General features: G+C 43.0%; 1 protein-coding gene across 1 annotated transcript; it reads right to left on the minus strand.

The window, feature by feature from the left end:
• Positions 1 to 7,527: 7,527 nt before the first annotated feature.
• On the minus strand, positions 7,528 to 12,281 carry pde9ac (phosphodiesterase 9ac). The gene is given in 15 exon segments (XM_072701628.1): positions 7,528 to 7,545; positions 7,672 to 7,697; positions 7,700 to 7,753; positions 8,413 to 8,533; positions 8,623 to 8,779; positions 9,676 to 9,725; positions 9,810 to 9,906; positions 10,114 to 10,188; positions 10,335 to 10,411; positions 10,510 to 10,591; positions 10,714 to 10,801; positions 11,688 to 11,761; positions 11,930 to 12,001; positions 12,105 to 12,128; positions 12,241 to 12,281. Coding segments are annotated over 15 exon segments (1,035 nt in total). The 5' UTR covers positions 12,261 to 12,281.
• Between the last annotated feature and the right edge of the window lie 6,508 nt (positions 12,282 to 18,789).

The raw sequence follows: 18,789 nt of genomic DNA on the forward strand, positions 1-18,789 counted from the left end.
TACTCAACAATCCGCATATCCAGCATATAAAGGGCAATGGACCTGTTGATTCTGACGGTTATTGTTACCTGACACAGCAGTGCTCACCTTTGTTTGGCAGTAAGTGCTGCTGCACTTGAGAAGCATTTTATCCCGAGTTAAAGCAGGTAACAGCCACTCAACTGGCTCCTAAGGTTGATTCATCAATTCCAATTGACATAGGTAACAAATTTTTACAGTGAGGCTATCAGTGTTTCACAGAAGCAATCTGAAATACATTCAGTCATAGCAGAGGAAGCTTCACATTTCTGAGAACAATATAAAAATCCATAAATCTGGGCATATGATATGGCAGAGACCATGACTTAAGAGAATTGTGGAGTTGTGGGTTAAGGATTGTTTTCTGTAGGTTGTAGAGAAGTGTGGGATCACGTCCTTATTTATGAAGCTTGTACTCTGTTGAAACTCACACTCTGATATGGTTTGGCAGGAGTTGGTTAACATGGTCATTTTGGTTAACGTGATCATGTGACCAGAGGGATGCCATTTCAAATCACAGGGGTTACAGCTCTAATCATGTGTTTTTCCTCTGAGTTTCTAACAATGTTCCTCAGAACACATCTAGCAGTAGAAATAGGAAATAAGTAAGACCTAGTGATGTAAACCACATCACTTGTGATGGCTGTCATCTCTGCACTGTTTTCAGGCCCAAACTCAGTCCTTTTCCAGGTTTAAGCTTCACACTGCCTGTGGTCAGTCCTTACTGAGTTGTGCTTACTGCCACTGACAGGTAGTTAATGAACATGTTCGTTCACAATGCGTTGCAAAGCAACATGATCACATGATGAGACATTGGATCATTGCGTGCTCCACGTCTTCCTTCTATAGAATGCTCCCGATCCATCTCCATGCATATGCTGATAACAACGTCATTACACAATATGGGCTTGTAGAAACAACAACAACAACGCAGTGAATTGGTTCATTGTGTTATTTTTCCATAGATCATTCTATGCACATTTTTTTGAAGGAATCTAGTTTTCGATTGGTCCAGGTAGTGAGAGTGTATAACTTAAACCATTGGTCCTTTGAAGTCCCCAACCCCCCACTGATCCAGTTGTTAGCTCAATGTCTCCTGCAAATGGTTCGCAGATGGCAGGGCTCAGTTAATCTGAGGATTCACAGGGATGGATGAAAAAGGCCAGAAGTTTTCTGTAATGATGGTTTGTGAGAGACCATACCAGATCCAGTGAAACTCCCTGCTGGGTGTAGGAGCTCTGGGCCGTGAATATAAATAGTCTTGTTTGGACACTGAGTGTGTGTGTGTGTGTGTGTGTGTGTGTGTGGGGGGGGGGGGGGGGATTTGATCTGAAAAGTCTCATCTCCTCTAAAGATGATCTATCTCACTAGTTATACAAGGCCAAGGCACCTTCTGTAAAATAGCCTCCTGTTCTACATAGTATGTTTGTATATGTCTTAGATCTTTCAGGGTACTGAAGCATACACATCGAGAGCAGCTGTTTCCCACACGTCTGAAAATCACCATGTGTGAAACATGAAAGTCACAAGCAGGATCACACACCAGAAACAAACAAATTGCACCATCGATTCATGTCTGGTCTGTTTTGCATAGAACCATCCATTTCCAGCTTTTGGTCGGTTAGAAACCGTTTGTAATGTCACGGTGCACATTTCTGCTTGAGTTTGCCAAGAAACCTTCATAAATATCAACTACTGAGCACTTTGCCAGCATATCAGATGAAGATGAAGGTATTCTGCACTGTTGCTAGGAGAGACGGATATAACAACAAGCATTCTTTTTTAGGCTCCATCCATGAACATTTTTAACCAAACTGATCAGGATAGACAAGCTAACTCCTCTGTCCAGGCACTAAAGATTCATGCTACTGGGTCAATAGGGGGATGTGGTAGCCAAACATTGGGTTTGGTTTTACAGTGTTTCAAAGTCTTCGAATCCAGTCACACACAAGGCATGGTCCATTTAAGACCACAGTTCTGATCACGGTACTTATTGTACAACTGTTTTGTCCTGTTTCCCAAAGCTGTTGTTTAATTATGCTTGGCCCTGTGAGACTATCAGCACCACAGTGTTCAAATATAGTTTGTGTCCAACATAATGTTATACTATACATGATCTCTACTGCATTGGACTCTGCTCACATTTACAGCTGTCATGGCAAATACGAATCATATTTAGTCCAGGCATTAGAATGAGGATCAGTATTGACCTCCACATACTATTTTCAGGCCTTTGTGTTTTATACTCTCATTCCTTTACTGTTAGTCTTCATACAGTCTGTTTCACACTATTTCCAAAATCAGCAATAATTAGTTATCAAAATTCTTCTTTCAAGCCTCACAGACACACAAACAATAAACAAAAATATCTGCACACAAATATATGCAAAGAATATATCTGTTTAAATTGTTTTTTCTGCAGATCTGCCAGCCCATGTTTGCATTCCCAGTGTTAATAGCCTGGAAATGCTAATGCAGCATTGTGAAAGCTTAATGTCAGCTGCTTTCACAAGCCTCTGCTGTATGCATTTAAAATGCTCAATTGCATCTGTACAGCCAGTAAATGGTGAAATCACACCTCTTTGTAGCCTGTTTACATAGACCTTGCCTTTGTTTACCTACATTAGATTTCCATTTGGAAGTCCAGCTTGCCTGGTTTCACTTGAGAAGGATTCTGTACCAAGTACTAGATCAAACAAACTCATTTAATAGTGATAACTCTGCTGGAGAATAGCTAAATAGCCAAGGAACCAATTGCAGAAGTAAACAGAAAATAGACAGATAGATAGATATACTTTTCTCAAGATTTTATGAAAAACACTGCAATTTAAAAAATAGAAAATAAATATAGCACAAGATCTCCTACTAATGCAATATCTCAGTAATCTTAGCAATTTTAAAACATCAAATTAAGGAATTTAAGTTTCAGTTATTCATAAAACTACTCAGTCCTTTGGATGAACTCATGTTAATTCAAGTGCCATGTATGTCCTGATTTATAAACAAAAATATGCATAACAAAGTGAGATACTGTTGTACTGCCATTACCACCATGGCCTGGTGATTAGTACCTCGTTTTCAAGGCCTTACCTGTTATCATTCACATTCCAAAGCACTTATCTTAAATATACTTTCATCAACCCACACAGCTTAAAGCAGAATCGTTTCTAGATAACTGGGATAAGGAGCAAGAGGCTGGATCACCACGGGTAATTGACCCTGATATTTTGGATCGTTGCTAGGAGAGACAATGGCCGTGCTTTTTCGGGCCTCCGTGTTAAGAGAGAGAAAAAATTATTTGCAATACACTGCAACACTGAGGAGGCCACTGTGCAGTTTGGCAGACAGTAATAACAACAGGAAGTTGGATTATTTCTTTCCAAATATACACTATTCACAGTCATCCAGTTCCAGTAAAAACTTCTGCACAAATAGCCATAAAATCATGTTCAAAAGCAGCCCTTGTTAAAATGCAGAACAGAAATATTGGCAATATATGATGAATAAAATTTTGCTTTGATGCCATCTCAATCTCGCCTCTGTGTCTTCATAGTCAATGCCTAACCAGAATTTGTGTCAGTGTGTTTTACAGAACAAAGTGATTGAACGATCGCCACAGACAGCTACACTTCAGACAATGGGGAGATGGAGAAAGTAAGTTTAGGAAAAACTGGTTGGCCAAGAAATTTGACTGCCAGTTATGTACGTGTGAGGCTCCGCGAGTAGAAGGGCCATCTGTGCGCGTGACGCTGACCTGTTGCAAGGGATTCTTGTGTAGAGTGGGCCAGTATTCTTAAGTTTGTTCGTAGCTTTCAGTCAGCTTAGCTACAGCCCTACTACTCTTCTAGAACTTTACAAACCTGACTCCTCGATGTCTTGATTACGAGTTAGAGTAAGAGGAGCCTTTTTGTGTTTATCTCATTTCTGCTGGCATTAAGATAACTGTTGTCAGAGGTCTTTATCTGGTCCCAGTCTCCTTACCTTTAGATCCCCCTGGCAGGAAGATAGAAAAATTCTTTGGTACCTGTGCATGTTGATCTGGAAAGACTTCTTTAAATATATCACCAACCTCATCCCTTGTTCCTAACCACTCCTGCCCATAGGGAATATGTTTTGACTCTGTAGGGTGGTTCTAAGTGTCAGTAGTCTAAATGTTATAGCTATGTTGCAATGTCATTGTAGTCACTGTGGCCTCACATCTGCAGGCTTCTAGGTTTGACTCACACCCCTGCTGTTTGCGTGGATCTTCTCCATCATGTGCTACATTGGCCTTTGCATGTGTGAGATGGACAGTCCATGCTTTACCTCATGCCCGGTTATCTGGGATAGGTTCCTGGCTCACTGTGACCCTGCAGTGAGCAAAAGGTTATAAATATAAATGGATGGGATAGAGTATGTTGCTCGGTATTGCTGTATAAAAGCAAAAGCCCACGTTTTGCTCTGTAGACCGTTGCTATACCCATTTCCCAGCAAGTCACCCCATGAATTGTGGGAAACATTTAAGTGCAGAAGGAAATGAACAATGGTTTTATGTATACAACCTTGACTTGCAGTTGTAAGCTCTGGAAGAGTTATAGACATACTTTGGCTCATTACCAGAGACAATAATGCATATGAAACCACATGTATGGTATCATAATTATTGCCTGGTTAAATATTGCCACCAAGTGTGCAAAATGTGGTAGTGCCAAGAATTCCCTCTGCTCACCCAGTAATAGAAGTGATTCTCCATTTTGGCAATAATGTAATAGAATGAGTGGAATCATCACCTAGCTACAACAGATTGATCGACTGGTTAATCATTACCAAGTAATTTTCAGGCCTATAGAAAATGCACATCAACAATGGAGCTTACAGATGGAATGTATGCCTAGCTATCCAAATAAAGCGATTCTTTGTGTCCACACAAAGATATTACACCAACATGATACTCAAAGTAGAGGGTATGGAATGAAAGCAGTCAAAAAAAAACATACAAAAACCAAGAACCGGAAATGAAATATTTGCTGGTGGTTGAGATCCAGTCAGCCTGCCTGAGCTTCTATGTGGAGAAACATTAATGATACCTGAGCCCCAGAAAACACTCAGATGACAATCCAAATAAACACCCCTCAAAAGCCACTTTATGATGAGATGGCATTGATAGCGGAGCGGTCACCGAGCACCGGAACGGAAGGCTATGAGGAGAGATCGGCCCATTGACGGCCCTCTTGTCCGTAGCACGAAGGCGCACGGTCAGTCATGACCAATCAGCTTCTAAGTTAAGCCTCTACGAATCTATACAGGAAATTCCAGGGCAGCTGCAGCTCTGTAACACTGGGAACAGTGAAGGTGAAACACGAAACATTAAACACACTTACACTGGTGTATGAGGCATATCAAGGCATGTATACTTGCATTGCAATTTTCAAACAGCTCAAAGCCATGACAAAGGAGAGTTGTGCATGAAGGATTTAAAAAATCTCTCTTCCTCAATATATTTTACATATATACTGTATACCATGGCCTTTTCAGTGGGGACAAATTCAGTCTGTTCTCATGAAAATTGAAATAAACAAAAAATGTGGATAATAATGCCACTTAAACATTCATCACATTTCTCAAAATATTCAGCTTTATCAAAATAAAGTCATAATAATAAAACTGTTCACTTTGGATGAGAATTTGTTGAGCAAATAGTAAAATCTAAAGGTAAACATTTGACACTTTTCTAAAGACTAAATCTCCACAGGTGTGACCTATTTCATGAAATAATGCAAACCTCCTTTAAACCCAATTACACCCAAAATACCAGCCTAACCAAGCTTACCGGACATAACAGCAAGATCATTTTTAGGTCAACCATAATTTTGAATATGAGTGGTAAGAAAATTCAGAATAGGGCAAGAAAAATGATGGATAGGATGAGAAGAAATGTGTGCCTCCGTAGAACCCGGGTCATAGGCGGAGACGTCCACTGGCGCCTCATGAGCTCATGAGGTTCAGGTTTCAGAGCCTTCCTCTAGCAGTCTGCCCGAGTCCTCCATGACTCCCTGGGCGGGGCCAGCCTCCCGGGGCGGGGCTATATGGCCATGTCTCCCTCAGAACACCAAACGTAGTGCTTCCAATGAACACACTTGGTTATCCTACTCAGGCTTTATAATGAAAATTCAGCTCAGACCTTAGAGTGCTGGACGGAATAGACATGTTGATTTAGTGACATTTCCCTGGACCCTGAAGGTAGGACAAAATAAATAGAGAGCAGTACATGAGGAACTTGGCGAGATGTTTTACCAGCCCCTAGGGGGCATCACTGCAACTGTATATTCCCATATACAGTGTCTTTCTCCTTGCAGCAAAGACAGTTCTGTCTTCCCTCCCAGTGACATGTTTTCTGGTGCCTTGTAGAACAAAAGCACATGTCTTTATGATAGCATTTTGGCACAAGGACACAGAAAAACGACATAATCCCCCCACATCCCCCCAGCCTGGCAAGACACTGAAAGATCTGAGATTATAGCTATCGGTCCCTCTTCAATGAACGGGGGGGGGGGAGGGGGGGCGGGGGGGGAGCTAAGGAGGTTCTACCTCCATCCTCAGCTCAGCTCCTCGTAGTGGATGCAGGAGTCCTGTAATGGCTGCACCACATCTCGGATCGGAGAGAAGAGCAGGCAGGTGCAGAGTGAGGACTTCAGTGCCCCAAGGGCAGGTAACATCGACCCCAGGGCAGGTAGCACAAACCCCAAACTTGCACATATTGGCAAGGCACCTGCTGGTGTCCACCTGCGGCCAGCTTGCCAGCTTGCTGGGCAACTTCTAAAGTACAACATCAAACATTGTGCATGTCTGCAGGCAAATGGTCCATCTCTATCTGTATTAGAAACCAAATTGAAAAGCATCTTCATGTAAATGTTACACATGGCCAGTAGGTGTCAGTCCTGATCAGCTGATAATCATTTCTGTCTACCCATAACGTTCAGCAATATAATATAATGGTTCTTAATTTTTGTGTGAGACTCTTTATTTATGCACGTGTATTCTCAGTATGTGTCTCTGTCCTGCACAGAGCTTGGTACCTTCATGACCATTTTAAATATGGGTATGAGGGCAAATTTAATGAAACCGATCTAGGGGGTGGATTTGGTCACTTTGTCTCAGTTCATAAAAGGAGTGACGGGGAGTCTTTTGCACTTCTGTCATCTATAAAACTTGAGACGCGGTGACTCAGCACAGTACAGTCACTCAACAATATCAGTCAGCCCAACCACAATGAGAAGCAATTTAGTAATATCACATACTGAACTGGCACATTCATAGCTCAGTCACATAACAATATCAATCAATTCAGCTAGTCTGCCCACTTATAACCAGCACAGTCAATCCATAATATCGCAGTCAGCCCAACCACAATCAGAAATCATTTAGTAATATCACACACACTAAACTGGGAAGATATTAGCAGAGTCACTCAACAATATCAGTCAATCTGTCCAGTTATAATCAGGACAGTCACTCAGCTGTATCACAGACTCACTTGGCACTGTCAAACTGGCACAGTGAGCACAGTCATCTGACACAGTCATCCATTTAGCACAGACATACACAGTGCAATAAACCATTCCTGGGGTTTGTGAAATAGAGGTTGGCACAGCTAGGCAGGTCAAGCCAGCTCACCTGCGTGAAATACGCCTCCAGCAGATGCCCACCCAGGGCTCTGCCACCTCAGTCGACCAGATCTTATTGGAGATACCCAGCACTTGAGCACAATTTTGAGCTGAACATATGACAGTATGGTGTCACAGTGATGGGGGTTTCTGACACAGGGGCGGGGCATGGTGCAGGCAGGAAAGAAGGTGGACAATCCACTGGCAGCTCCAGGACCACAACAGGGGTTTATTAACAGAAGCAGAAGACACTAGGAAACACTAAAAAACAAACAGACCACAAGGGGTCAAAACTAAAAAGGGTGCAAAGTAACTAACGGAATGAAAGAATCTACACAGGGAACAGGAAGGGAATCCAAATCTAGAACAAAAGAAAAAACACAGGCAACAAGAACAACAGCAACAGCACCATAAGCACCAAAAATGACTCCACCAGAAACAGGGCAGGATCAGGATCAGGATCAGGATCAGGAAACAGATAAATGAACCACTAGGGAACAAAATACAAAAACAGAGGAGACATACAACAGAGGGATTTACAGGTAGCCGCGTGCTCAGCTCATTGAGCTATGCGACCGTCAGGGAAGCAGGAGAAACACTAAAGACTGACAACGGGGAGGACAGGATGGCCAGCGACACCTGCTGGCCAAACGGGAAAGAAGACACATAAGACTCGGGCAGACCGGTGCAGACCCTGATATATGGTCTAAACAGGAGCAACTGTGGAAAAAGGAGAGGAGCCTGGGAAGACGTCTTACACATGTCACGTGCTCTTCAATGGTGAAGCCAAAATTGTCCACTTTATACTTGAAGGAGTTAAGGATTCCACCATGCCTGGTCATGTCTATGGCCAAGATCAGAGTGATGTTAGCCTGTCAGGGAGACTCAGTCGCAATGTTTCCAGCACCAGTGAGCTGACCAGACTTGGCTCATGTGAAACGATTGGCGTCTCCAGGCCCACCTGTTGGATCTGCGTGAAGATCTCAGGTTCAACCCTGCCGAAAACGTTGCACCCCAGCACAGAGAGAATCTGAAAGGCCATGGCACAGTACTGGTTCTCCAGTGAGGAGATGTTGTTATAGCGCACAGCCAGCTCTGTGCAGGTGTTAATTTGGTACCTGCAGCACGGAGCCAGTCAGAAGGACCTTGATTTCATCCACAGTATGCTACCATTCAATGCCATCTTTCTCAGTTTTCACCCATTCACTTCTCCAATCCAGTTTATCATATTTAATTTTACCGAGTGATGTCCCGAGCTGATATTGAAGATCTGATTCAGGGCCTATTCAGATGTTTTTTAATTGCTCTGTATCGGCAACCACAACATGCAAAGATCTGTTTGATTTTCCACATACGCCAAATTTACGTCACTTGCGCAGATTGTCCTGTCACATGCTGCAGTAAGACCGAGGCACAAACTATTGAGATGTAAGCTGTGTGTGAATTCTTTAAATTGGAAACACAAAGGGTCACAACAGCTACCTACAATGTTTGTAATGCCACCCTTTTGAGAGGAGGTAACAACAGAGCCTCATTTAATACGACATCCCTAATTTCACCCAGATTATTTATTAATTTTGAGAATTCTAACGACACATATGTCATTTAGCTCCAACAACCCTATTTACTTATTTAGCTTTTCCAGTTCCATATATGGTGTTTAGCTCCACCCACCCTATTTACTCATTTAGCATTTCCACTACATATATGGTGTTTAGCTCCACCCACCCTATTTACTCATTTAGCATTTCCACTCCATATATGGTATTTAGCTCCACCCACCCTATTTACTCATTTAGCATTTCCAGTTCCACATGTGGTATTTAGCTCCATATACCCTACTTATTCATTTAGCTTTTCCAGTTCTATATTTGGTATTCAGTCCCACCTACCCTTTATGGTCTGTGGCTCTGCTTACCCGATGCATGTCCTACATCACCATTAGAGGTATTGCTGTATGACTGAGACAAGGACAATGGGACTAGAGTCCCTGGGTGGCTCCGATGGGGCTCACGTGTTGTTATATCTTGAGTGGTCCAGGTTGTGACACACTGTCAGCTCATCCTGGAGGATGCACGCAAAGCTCGCTGGTTTGACCAACTCTGTCCTCCATTGGTGGGTCACGCCATGAGCCGGGACAGCACTCACCTCCAGGTTGCACTGATGGATCATGCGGCATGTCATCTGGCTGCCGCAAAAGTAGAGGTGGAAGTTGTGGCTGCTATAGTTCTCCTGGATGCTGAGCTACACAAGCACATGACACTTCAGGTAAGAAGATGCCCTCTAAGAGTGTAGATGCTGCTGAGGAGGTCTCCAGGAAGTTTTCCTGGAAGCCAGACACAGAACGTCACCTCACACTTTCAAACAGAGTTATGGCAGGCGGCTTCTTTCGAAGCATCTTTCTGCTGAGCTTCCAGAATAAGCTGTATTCTGAGGGCAGGTTCAGTTTATTAGCCAACATCTGAGTGTTATGAGGTTCATGTTAAACTCCTTTGCCAGGTACCTGTACTCCAAACAGCTCAGCATCCAGACCACACACAAAATGTGCAGGGGTTACACGCTTCAGTTGCATGTGCCTCGGTGGTGCGTCGCATGTGACTCGATTGTGTGTTGAGCAGCTTGGTCACATGGTACACGCCTCATACCACCTTGTCACACATGACATAACCCACGTCAGTGTGCTCCCAGTGCCACACATCAAAGCTGGGCTTCTTCAGCCTCGTTCGTCCCCTGGGTGAGCACTGTGTGTACTGAGAAATAAGAAGAGGACTCAATGCACCACATCTCCTGCACTGCACTGAGCAGCCAATGCATTAAAAGCTGCTGCTGCTGCACCTTTCAGTTTTACCTTTGGGCAGCTCAGCACATCATGCCTCGGAGCTGCTTTCTTCCCATCGTCGGAGAAGTTATATTTACAGGGACGGTCTACTCTAAACAGAGACAATAATGTGGCACATAAAACACAAAAGTCTATGATGGATGTCCGTGAATTTCATTGTAAAGCTAAAATGTCCACCCAAATGATGTCTGTCAGAAATACAGTAAGAATCACCTTGTGTCTCCGCTTGATGTCATCTCATTTTGTAGTTTCTTGAGGTCATTATTGCACTGTTCTATCTCCACCACCTTGAGGCCTTCCACTGAAAAGAAACAAGGGCAGGGAGCAGAACTCACACCTCTCTGCTCCAAAAAGTAGGATAAATGATGCAGGAGATAGTAGGACTTGGAGTAATGAGTATGACATATACTGAAGTAAGAGGAGTATAACATACACTGGAGCAAGAGAAGTATAACATACACTGGAGCAAGAGAAGTATAACGTACACTGGAGTAAGAGGAGTATAACATACACTGGAGTAAGAGGAGTATAACGTACACTGGTGTAAGAGGAGTATAACGTACACTGGTGTAAGAGGAGTATAACAAACACTGGTGTAAGAGGAGTATAACGTACACTGGTGTAAGAGGAGTATAACGTACACTGGTGTAAGAGGAGTATAACGTACACTGGTGTAAGAGGAGTATAACAAACACTGGTGTAAGAGGAGTATAACGTACACTGGTGTAAGAGGAGTATAACGTACACTGGTGTAAGAGGAGTATAACATACACTGGAGTAAGAGGAGTATAACGTACACTGGTGTAAGAGGAGTATAACGTACACTGGTGTAAGAGGAGTATAACATACACTGGAGTAAGAAGAGTATAATGTACACTGGTGTAAGAGGAGTATAACATACACAAGAGTAAGAGGAGTATAACATACACTGGTGTAAGAGGAGTATAACGTATACTGGAGTAAGAGGAGTATAACATACACTGGTGTAAGAGGAGTATAACGTATACTGGAGTAAGAGGAGTATAACATACACTGGAGCAAGATGAGTATAACGTACACTGGTGTAATAGGAGTATAATGTACACTGGAGTAAGAGGAGTATAACATAAACTGGAGTAAGAGGAGTATGACGTACATTGGAGTAAGAGGAGTATAACATAAACTGGAGTAAGAGGAGTATGACGTACACTCCATTCTCTTCTCCAGCATGGCCAATTGGTTTGTTACCTCCATCTCCAGCTCATTGATTTGCAAAACCCTGCAAGACAGTGGTGTAACCCGCATTTAATCAGTCATAATCTGTGGTCCAGTGAAGCTGTGATCCTCTCTTCAGTCTGTGTCTTCAGCTGTTACTTCCAACAGAGAAATCACAAGGTCCTCACTTCCAAAGCTGCTTCTTGGTGAGATGGTGTTGAGGTGCACTGGGATAGAGGAGCTACCTGCCACCTGGGACAGCACGTTCTGGAACATGTCCTCCTTCTCTGTCGAGGGAGAGAGGCGGGTAGGTATACAGTGAACTGGAGCAATGGTAAACTACTATATAAAAGGTGGACTGCTGTGGATCTGAGCGCCAGAAAGGGATGTGATGGTATAGACTACTGAATATAGGAAGTACTTTGTACAATGAGCTGTGGGAAAACACCAAAATATCATTAATAGCTGTTAGGGAACCCATAAAAGCCATTTTTGGCCCACGGTACAATGAACGATGGGAAATAGCTCACTAACATACTGGATTACCTGGGGAAGCTGGTGGGCATGGTGGTGTCAATTGTGATAAGGGCTCCCGCAGAGCATATATGAGGCGTGATCACATGATGCAGAACAGGAAGGACAAGGAAGGGCCAGTGCATATATGAGGTGTGATCACATGATGCAGAACAGGAAGGACAAGGAAGGGCCAGTACATATATGAGGTGTGATCACATGATGCTCACCTGGGAATGTTGCAAAATGCAGAGAGAAGCTCCTTGATGTCGAACAATCTGCTGTGTCGACTTAAGATTACCAAACCAGGACAACAAAAATCAAAATTAAACAGTTAATAAAGTGAAATGGCTAAAATGAGGTCCAGCAGTAGCAAAAAATATCTCTATCAATACACAACTTTTTGGTGGAGAGCTGTACCCATATTTGACCCAAAATAAACCCAAGGAAAATCCAAACAATTGAACCTGGCAACTTTCTGAAGATGGAATAAAAGTGATTCTGTATCTGTCGAGGCATCTGAGGTTGATCAAACACCGCAGACAGAGAGTCCAAACAGCAACTGGCTCTGTACATCACCAGGTCCTCTTACAGGTCATTTCTAGCTGTCCACTCCAGCCTGCCATTGGGTCAAGGCATGACAGACACCGGGAAGGAGTAACAACACAATCCCACCAATGATAGACTGCAGATTCACACCGTTACACTTCCAAAATGAAAATGTATAAAAGAACAAAGAGAGGCCTGACAATTAATCCAGAGGCAGATTAATTAGTCATGCATTCTATAACCATATCAATTAATTATGAGCACTTGAGCTATAGCTTGAACCGTTTTGTCATTAATTAGCCAATGAGAACAAATGTGTCAGAAGATAAATGGTTGGGAGATAGTACTAATTTGCACAAAGTCCTCTGCTTTAAAACAGTGTTTTTAAAATAGTGGATGAAGTCAGATCTATGTTTTGAAACTCATTAGGGTGTTGAAAAGTGCTAGTATTATTATATTCAACCCCAAATTTCTAAATAAAGGTTGGTGTAAAATATTACTGCAGAATTATAGTGCCATTAATCAGTGTTACAGCAATCTGGGTCAAAAGAACTTTTTCTCATTGCATTGGCAAGGCGATATCCATAAACTCTTTTCCAAATCTATGTCCCAGAGGATGTTGGATTTATCATGAATTTGAAGCAACGTTTCTAAGAGTTAAATGGTTTAGTGGATCTGTGATAATCGATCAAATTAGCTTACATTGCCTTTTACCATCCAGGCTGTCTGTCCCAGAATGCACCTGTACTCAGGTGTCACTGTCGCCTTCTGTGACACAGGCACCTGTGAGGCAGGAGTGTCATGGAGGTGTTTGGTTTATTATTATTATGACTCCACAAAGCAAACCCTTCATCTCATATTTGGGATGGGTAGAGCAAAGCTTTCCAGCTGACATGGTCAAGTGGTCAGGGGTGAGAGCAAAAGGAACTTTGATCCTGAAACTAATACTGAATGAAGATCTGACCATATTTCATCTTCAGGTTTTGAATGGAGGAGGTTCATACAGCCCCTGTTTGGATTGGTTCCCGGATGCCCTATTGGTTGATACCCAGCTGTGGTTCCATGGGGCCTATTTTCTATATCCTGTGAGTCGTCACCAGCACTGTGGAGCTCCTAATGCAGACCTGACTGTACTTACCCTTTGCACTTTCTCATCTGGGTGATTTTTGGGGAAAAGAAGAAGGCATCGAACCCCATGTTGATTCCCTGCACTCACAGATTCACAAGCAGGAAGATCCAAGCCTGCTGAAGGAGATACAATTGTATTAACTGCATTTATTTCAACAACTAAGATCCTTAAGCACCAGGAAACACCAAACTCAGATTTAGTTTGTTAAAATATGCACTATATGGACAAAAGTATAGGGACACACCTCTCAGTCATTGAATTCAGATGTTTCATTCAGACCCATTGCCACAGGTGTATAAAAACAAGCACCTAGCCATACAGTCAGGTTTACAAATATTTGTAAAAGAATGAGTCAAATTCAAGTGTGGTACCGTCATAAGATGCCACTTCTGCAGTTTGTGAAATTTCTTCCCTGCGAGATATTCCACGATCAACAGTATGCGGAATTATTACAAAATGGAAGCATTTAGGAACAACAGAAACTCAGCCATGAAGTGGCAGACCATGTAAAGTAACAGAGCGGGGTCACTGAGTGCTGAGGCACATAGTGCGTAAAAATCACCGACTCTCTGTTGACTCGGTAACCACGGAGTTCCAAACTTCCTCTGTCATTAACTCCAGCACAACAGGAGCTTCATGGAATGGGCTTCCATGGCTGAGCAACTGCATGCAAGCCTCATATCACCAAGAGCAATGTCAAGTGTCGGATGGAGTGGCGTAAAGCACACTGCCACTGGACTGTGGAGCAGTGGAAATGTGTTCTGTGGAGTGAGGAATCACACTTCTCTGTCTGGCAGTCTGATGGAGATGTCTGGGTTTGGTGGATGCCAGGAGAACGTTATCTGCTTGACTGCATTGTGCAACTGTAAAGTTTGGTGGAGGAGGGATAATGGTATGGGGTTGTTTTTCCGGGTTGGGCTGGGCCCCTTAGTTCCAGTGAAGGGAACTCTTAATGCTTCAGCAAATGAAGACATTTTGGACAATTCTATGCTTCTCATTTTGTTGGAATAGTTTGAGGATGGCCCATTTTCTGTTCCAGCATGACTGTGCCCCAGTGCACATATAAAGGACCATAAAGACAAGGTTGGGTGAGTTTGGTGTGGAAGAACTTGACAAGCCTGCACAGAGCCCTGACCTCAACCCCATCAAACACGTTTAGGAAGAACTAGAACAGAGATTGGGAGCCAAGCTTTCACAACTGCTCTTCTGGGCAAAAATTCCCGCAGACACACTCCAGAATCTTGTGGAAATCCTTCTCAGAAGAGTGGCAGCTGTCATAGCTGCAAAGTGGAGACCAACTCCATATTGATGCCTATGGATTTATAATGGGATGTCATAAAATTTCCTGTAGGTGTAATGGCCTGATGTCCCAATACTTTTGTCCATATAGTATATGTTTATTAATGACCTGCGTATCTGTTTAGCTGTATGACTGCTATGTATACATGGACTATATGTAAAACCATATTCAATAAAAACAAAGCAGACAAATGATAATATATCATGCTTCTCTAATTTCTACTGATTAAACTTCCTATTTCTGAAACAGATTGTTTTACTAGTGAAGTCAAAGACAAATCCCACCAGCTCCCACAGAGACAGAAGGTAAGACATTTCCGTCAGCTCTCACAGAGTCAGGGCAGAAAACAGATTTGCAGCAGCTGACATGGAGACATGAGGCAAAGCCAGATTTCTACCAGCTGACAGGCAGATTTAGGGGAAGGGACATTTCTAATTGCTCGCACGGAATCAGACAGTGAAACAGATTCCCATCGGCTGACCAGAGAGACAAGGTAAGACAGAGCTACACCTTCCACTACATACCACAGAGTGAGGCATTTCCCCATCGTCACACAGAGATTCCTTCAGCTCACTGTACTGGTGAAGTTCCTCGGCCCTCGCTGAATGAGCTTCCTGGAGCTGCAGCCTACAAAGACCAATGCAGAGAACAAGGTGTGGAACCTGGGGAATAATGACTGGCCTAAAATATGCCACAGTCAGCTGCTGCAAAGGGACCGTTACCACGGCGACGAGGAGGCTGCCCCCACATCTCCTTGGGACCTTGGATTGGTGCGATATGATAGAGTTTTACTTGTCCATTTCCATTCTTCAGTGAGTGAACATCACTCAGACTTGGGCGAGATGTGATCTATGGAACTCCACATCACATGACCTTTCACGTTTCATTCCCTGCTATTGAAAATATTCCCCATTCTTATAGCCATCAGGTATTTAAAAGCCTTTTAAAAACCTGGTATTTCAAATCCTAAATTGCGCTGGGTGGGTCTCATTGTGCTTTTTGAGGGCAAACCTAACTGTGCCCTCCAAAAAAACATTAAAAAGAATTGAATGACTTCAAGACGTCCAGGAGGGATAAATTCTACTTTATCTGCACCCAATATACAGGAGTTTTCTCTAACTGACAGCTACAGCTCTGTTTTAAAGTGACTAGACAGCACTAGTCACTACAACCCCCCTCCCCCCCAGGGCTAAAGTCCACAGATGGTTTCGTCAGTGTGGTTCAAATGATAATCTCTTCACCAATAGCGTGGCTCACTGACCGTCGTCATGGCGATTCTTTAGCCTCCTAGTATTATTGCCCACCTGTGTGGTATAACCTGCCCTGTAAGAACCAAAAGCATTATTAAATAATACATTCTGCCCCTGAAAACAAACAACATTTAAATAAACTGGAATTTTTGTGAGGAAAGAAGAGAGCCGGATCGTCTAAAAACAGCAGCCCGCATGTGTCTGTCTAAGGCAGGAAGTGACTGTAAACAGCAAAACAGGCAGGAGTGTGACTGGCTTATTCGCCAGCTTCTGCCATCAATTACCAGGGGAGGTAACAACCTCCTGGGGCTTTATACAGCAGCAATATGTCACGGCAGGGTAAAGGCGGAGATGCCGTCAAGCCCCCAAGGTGTAATTACGTCTCTCCCAGCCCGCTTACCTGGCCCAGTTAATATGCCGCATGAGGGATCACTGCATACATCAAAGTCAATTTAAAACACTCGCGCATAGGAGGCTGCGTGATCATTTAGTTATACTGCCACTGCGATCACATGCCGAGACGCCGTCGGTGTTGTATCTGAGAAGCCAGATGGGCAGGTCAGACTGCAGACGGGACCATAAAGATGTGTCCGCCTTGGAGGTGGTGAGAGAAGACACTGGGAAGGCAGGAGGAGAAGGGAGCACCAGACCTCCCTCATCCCAGCCTCCTCTTCCCGTTCCTCTGGGGGATACCAAGGTGTTCCCAAGCCAGCTGAGAGATATAATCGCTCCGGTGTTTCCTGGGTCTGTCCCGGGGTCTAGGACAGAAACGCTACCCCAGGGAGGTGTCCAGGACGCATCCGAGGCAGATGTCTTATTGGAACACCTAGATAACAGCCCCACCCTTCAGCCTCTCGCGGGTTCAGGCCTGGAGGGGTCACACATGAGTTAACAGTGTTCCAGTACATAAAGTCGGACAGCCATTTAGCAATTCCAGGGACCTGTTTCAAAAAGTAAGATTTCTTACTTACCTGGATAACTTCTTGGATTTATTTTTAACCCAGTTTAAATGACTTTTATCTTCATTCACTTACATTTAGCCTAGAATACCTTAAATCCAGCAAGTTGTATGCTTAAGGAAGAAATCCTGCTTAATAAAATGGGCCCCAGTTCTTGTCCAGTTCTTTGTTAGCCACTGTTAGCAATATCAGTGGATAACAATGCATTATGTAGTATTTTTCATAGCAACACGTCTGCAGATAGCGTCTGGGCAGTACTGTGTGTGCAACCGATTTAATGAGCCACAAATAAGACATAAGTGCTAATAGACAGCATGAAACTACAGCATTAACTTCTGTTGCTAAAGGGCGCAGCCATCTTGAATTCTGAGCTCAGGGTTGTGTCGATTCCTCCAAGTTCATGAGTCGGAATTCTGGGTATTCCAGTTGAAATTTCCGACTAGGAACTCGGAATTTCCGAGTTACAAGTTCAAATGGAACATAGCATTAGATCAGGGTACAAGGCAGAGCCAAGATTTTACTGACACTGCTAAAAAAACTAATTTCAAAAAGGTGTGACAGCAAAGGTTCAATTCAGCATTTTAAGGAAATTCCTGTTTAGTATAAAATCAGCTGTCTCATGACTGAATTAGAATTCTGTCATTATATATAACTGTGTAATTATATATAATTTTTATATTTGTTAATTTATTGAAAAACCACCATTTATTGCAACAGCAGTGGCTCTAATCAGATCACAAGGGCCTGTTGTGTCACAGCCGTGTCTGGGAATACTGTCACAAACATGTTATTCAGACGAGTCTGTTTACCGAATGGAAAAGTCTGCCTGTTTTGTTTCCCCCCTCATTTGATGGTTAATGATGATAACTGGAAAATGCAGGTTTATTTACAGAGCATTTCTGTAAACACATTCAAATATGCTCCCCATAGCTGAACCTCTTCACTTGTAGAACTTAATTAGTCTATCAGTCTCTTTCATTTTTTAAATCTTGCATGGATAAGGATTATTAAGCAATCATAGAGTGAAATAATGGCAAGTTTGCTGAACATTCTTTTTGGCCCAATGGACATGAATAAAAACACATTTCACCAACAGAGGTGAAGCATGTCTAATACATTTGATTTTAAATAATGTAAAGTGATAGAGCCCTCAAAAGATTTGGGCTAATGAGATTTCGAGCTGTCTGATTCGTTCAGGCCAGATGATTCCAAATGAATGAAAAGAGGTCAGCGATCACCATGCACCACCGGCACAGGGTCCAGCAGCTCCGCATTGTCCTCTTGTCAACCTAGATGTGTCCCATAAATCCTTATTTCCCAGTTAGCATCTGAAGGACCTTTGACATCATATTTCTTTCTCTTCCTTTTGTTTTAACTTCATGCAAGTTTTTAATG

This window comes from Paramormyrops kingsleyae, chromosome 17 (genome assembly GCF_048594095.1).
Source record: "Paramormyrops kingsleyae isolate MSU_618 chromosome 17, PKINGS_0.4, whole genome shotgun sequence".
NCBI lineage: Eukaryota > Metazoa > Chordata > Actinopteri > Osteoglossiformes > Mormyridae > Paramormyrops > Paramormyrops kingsleyae.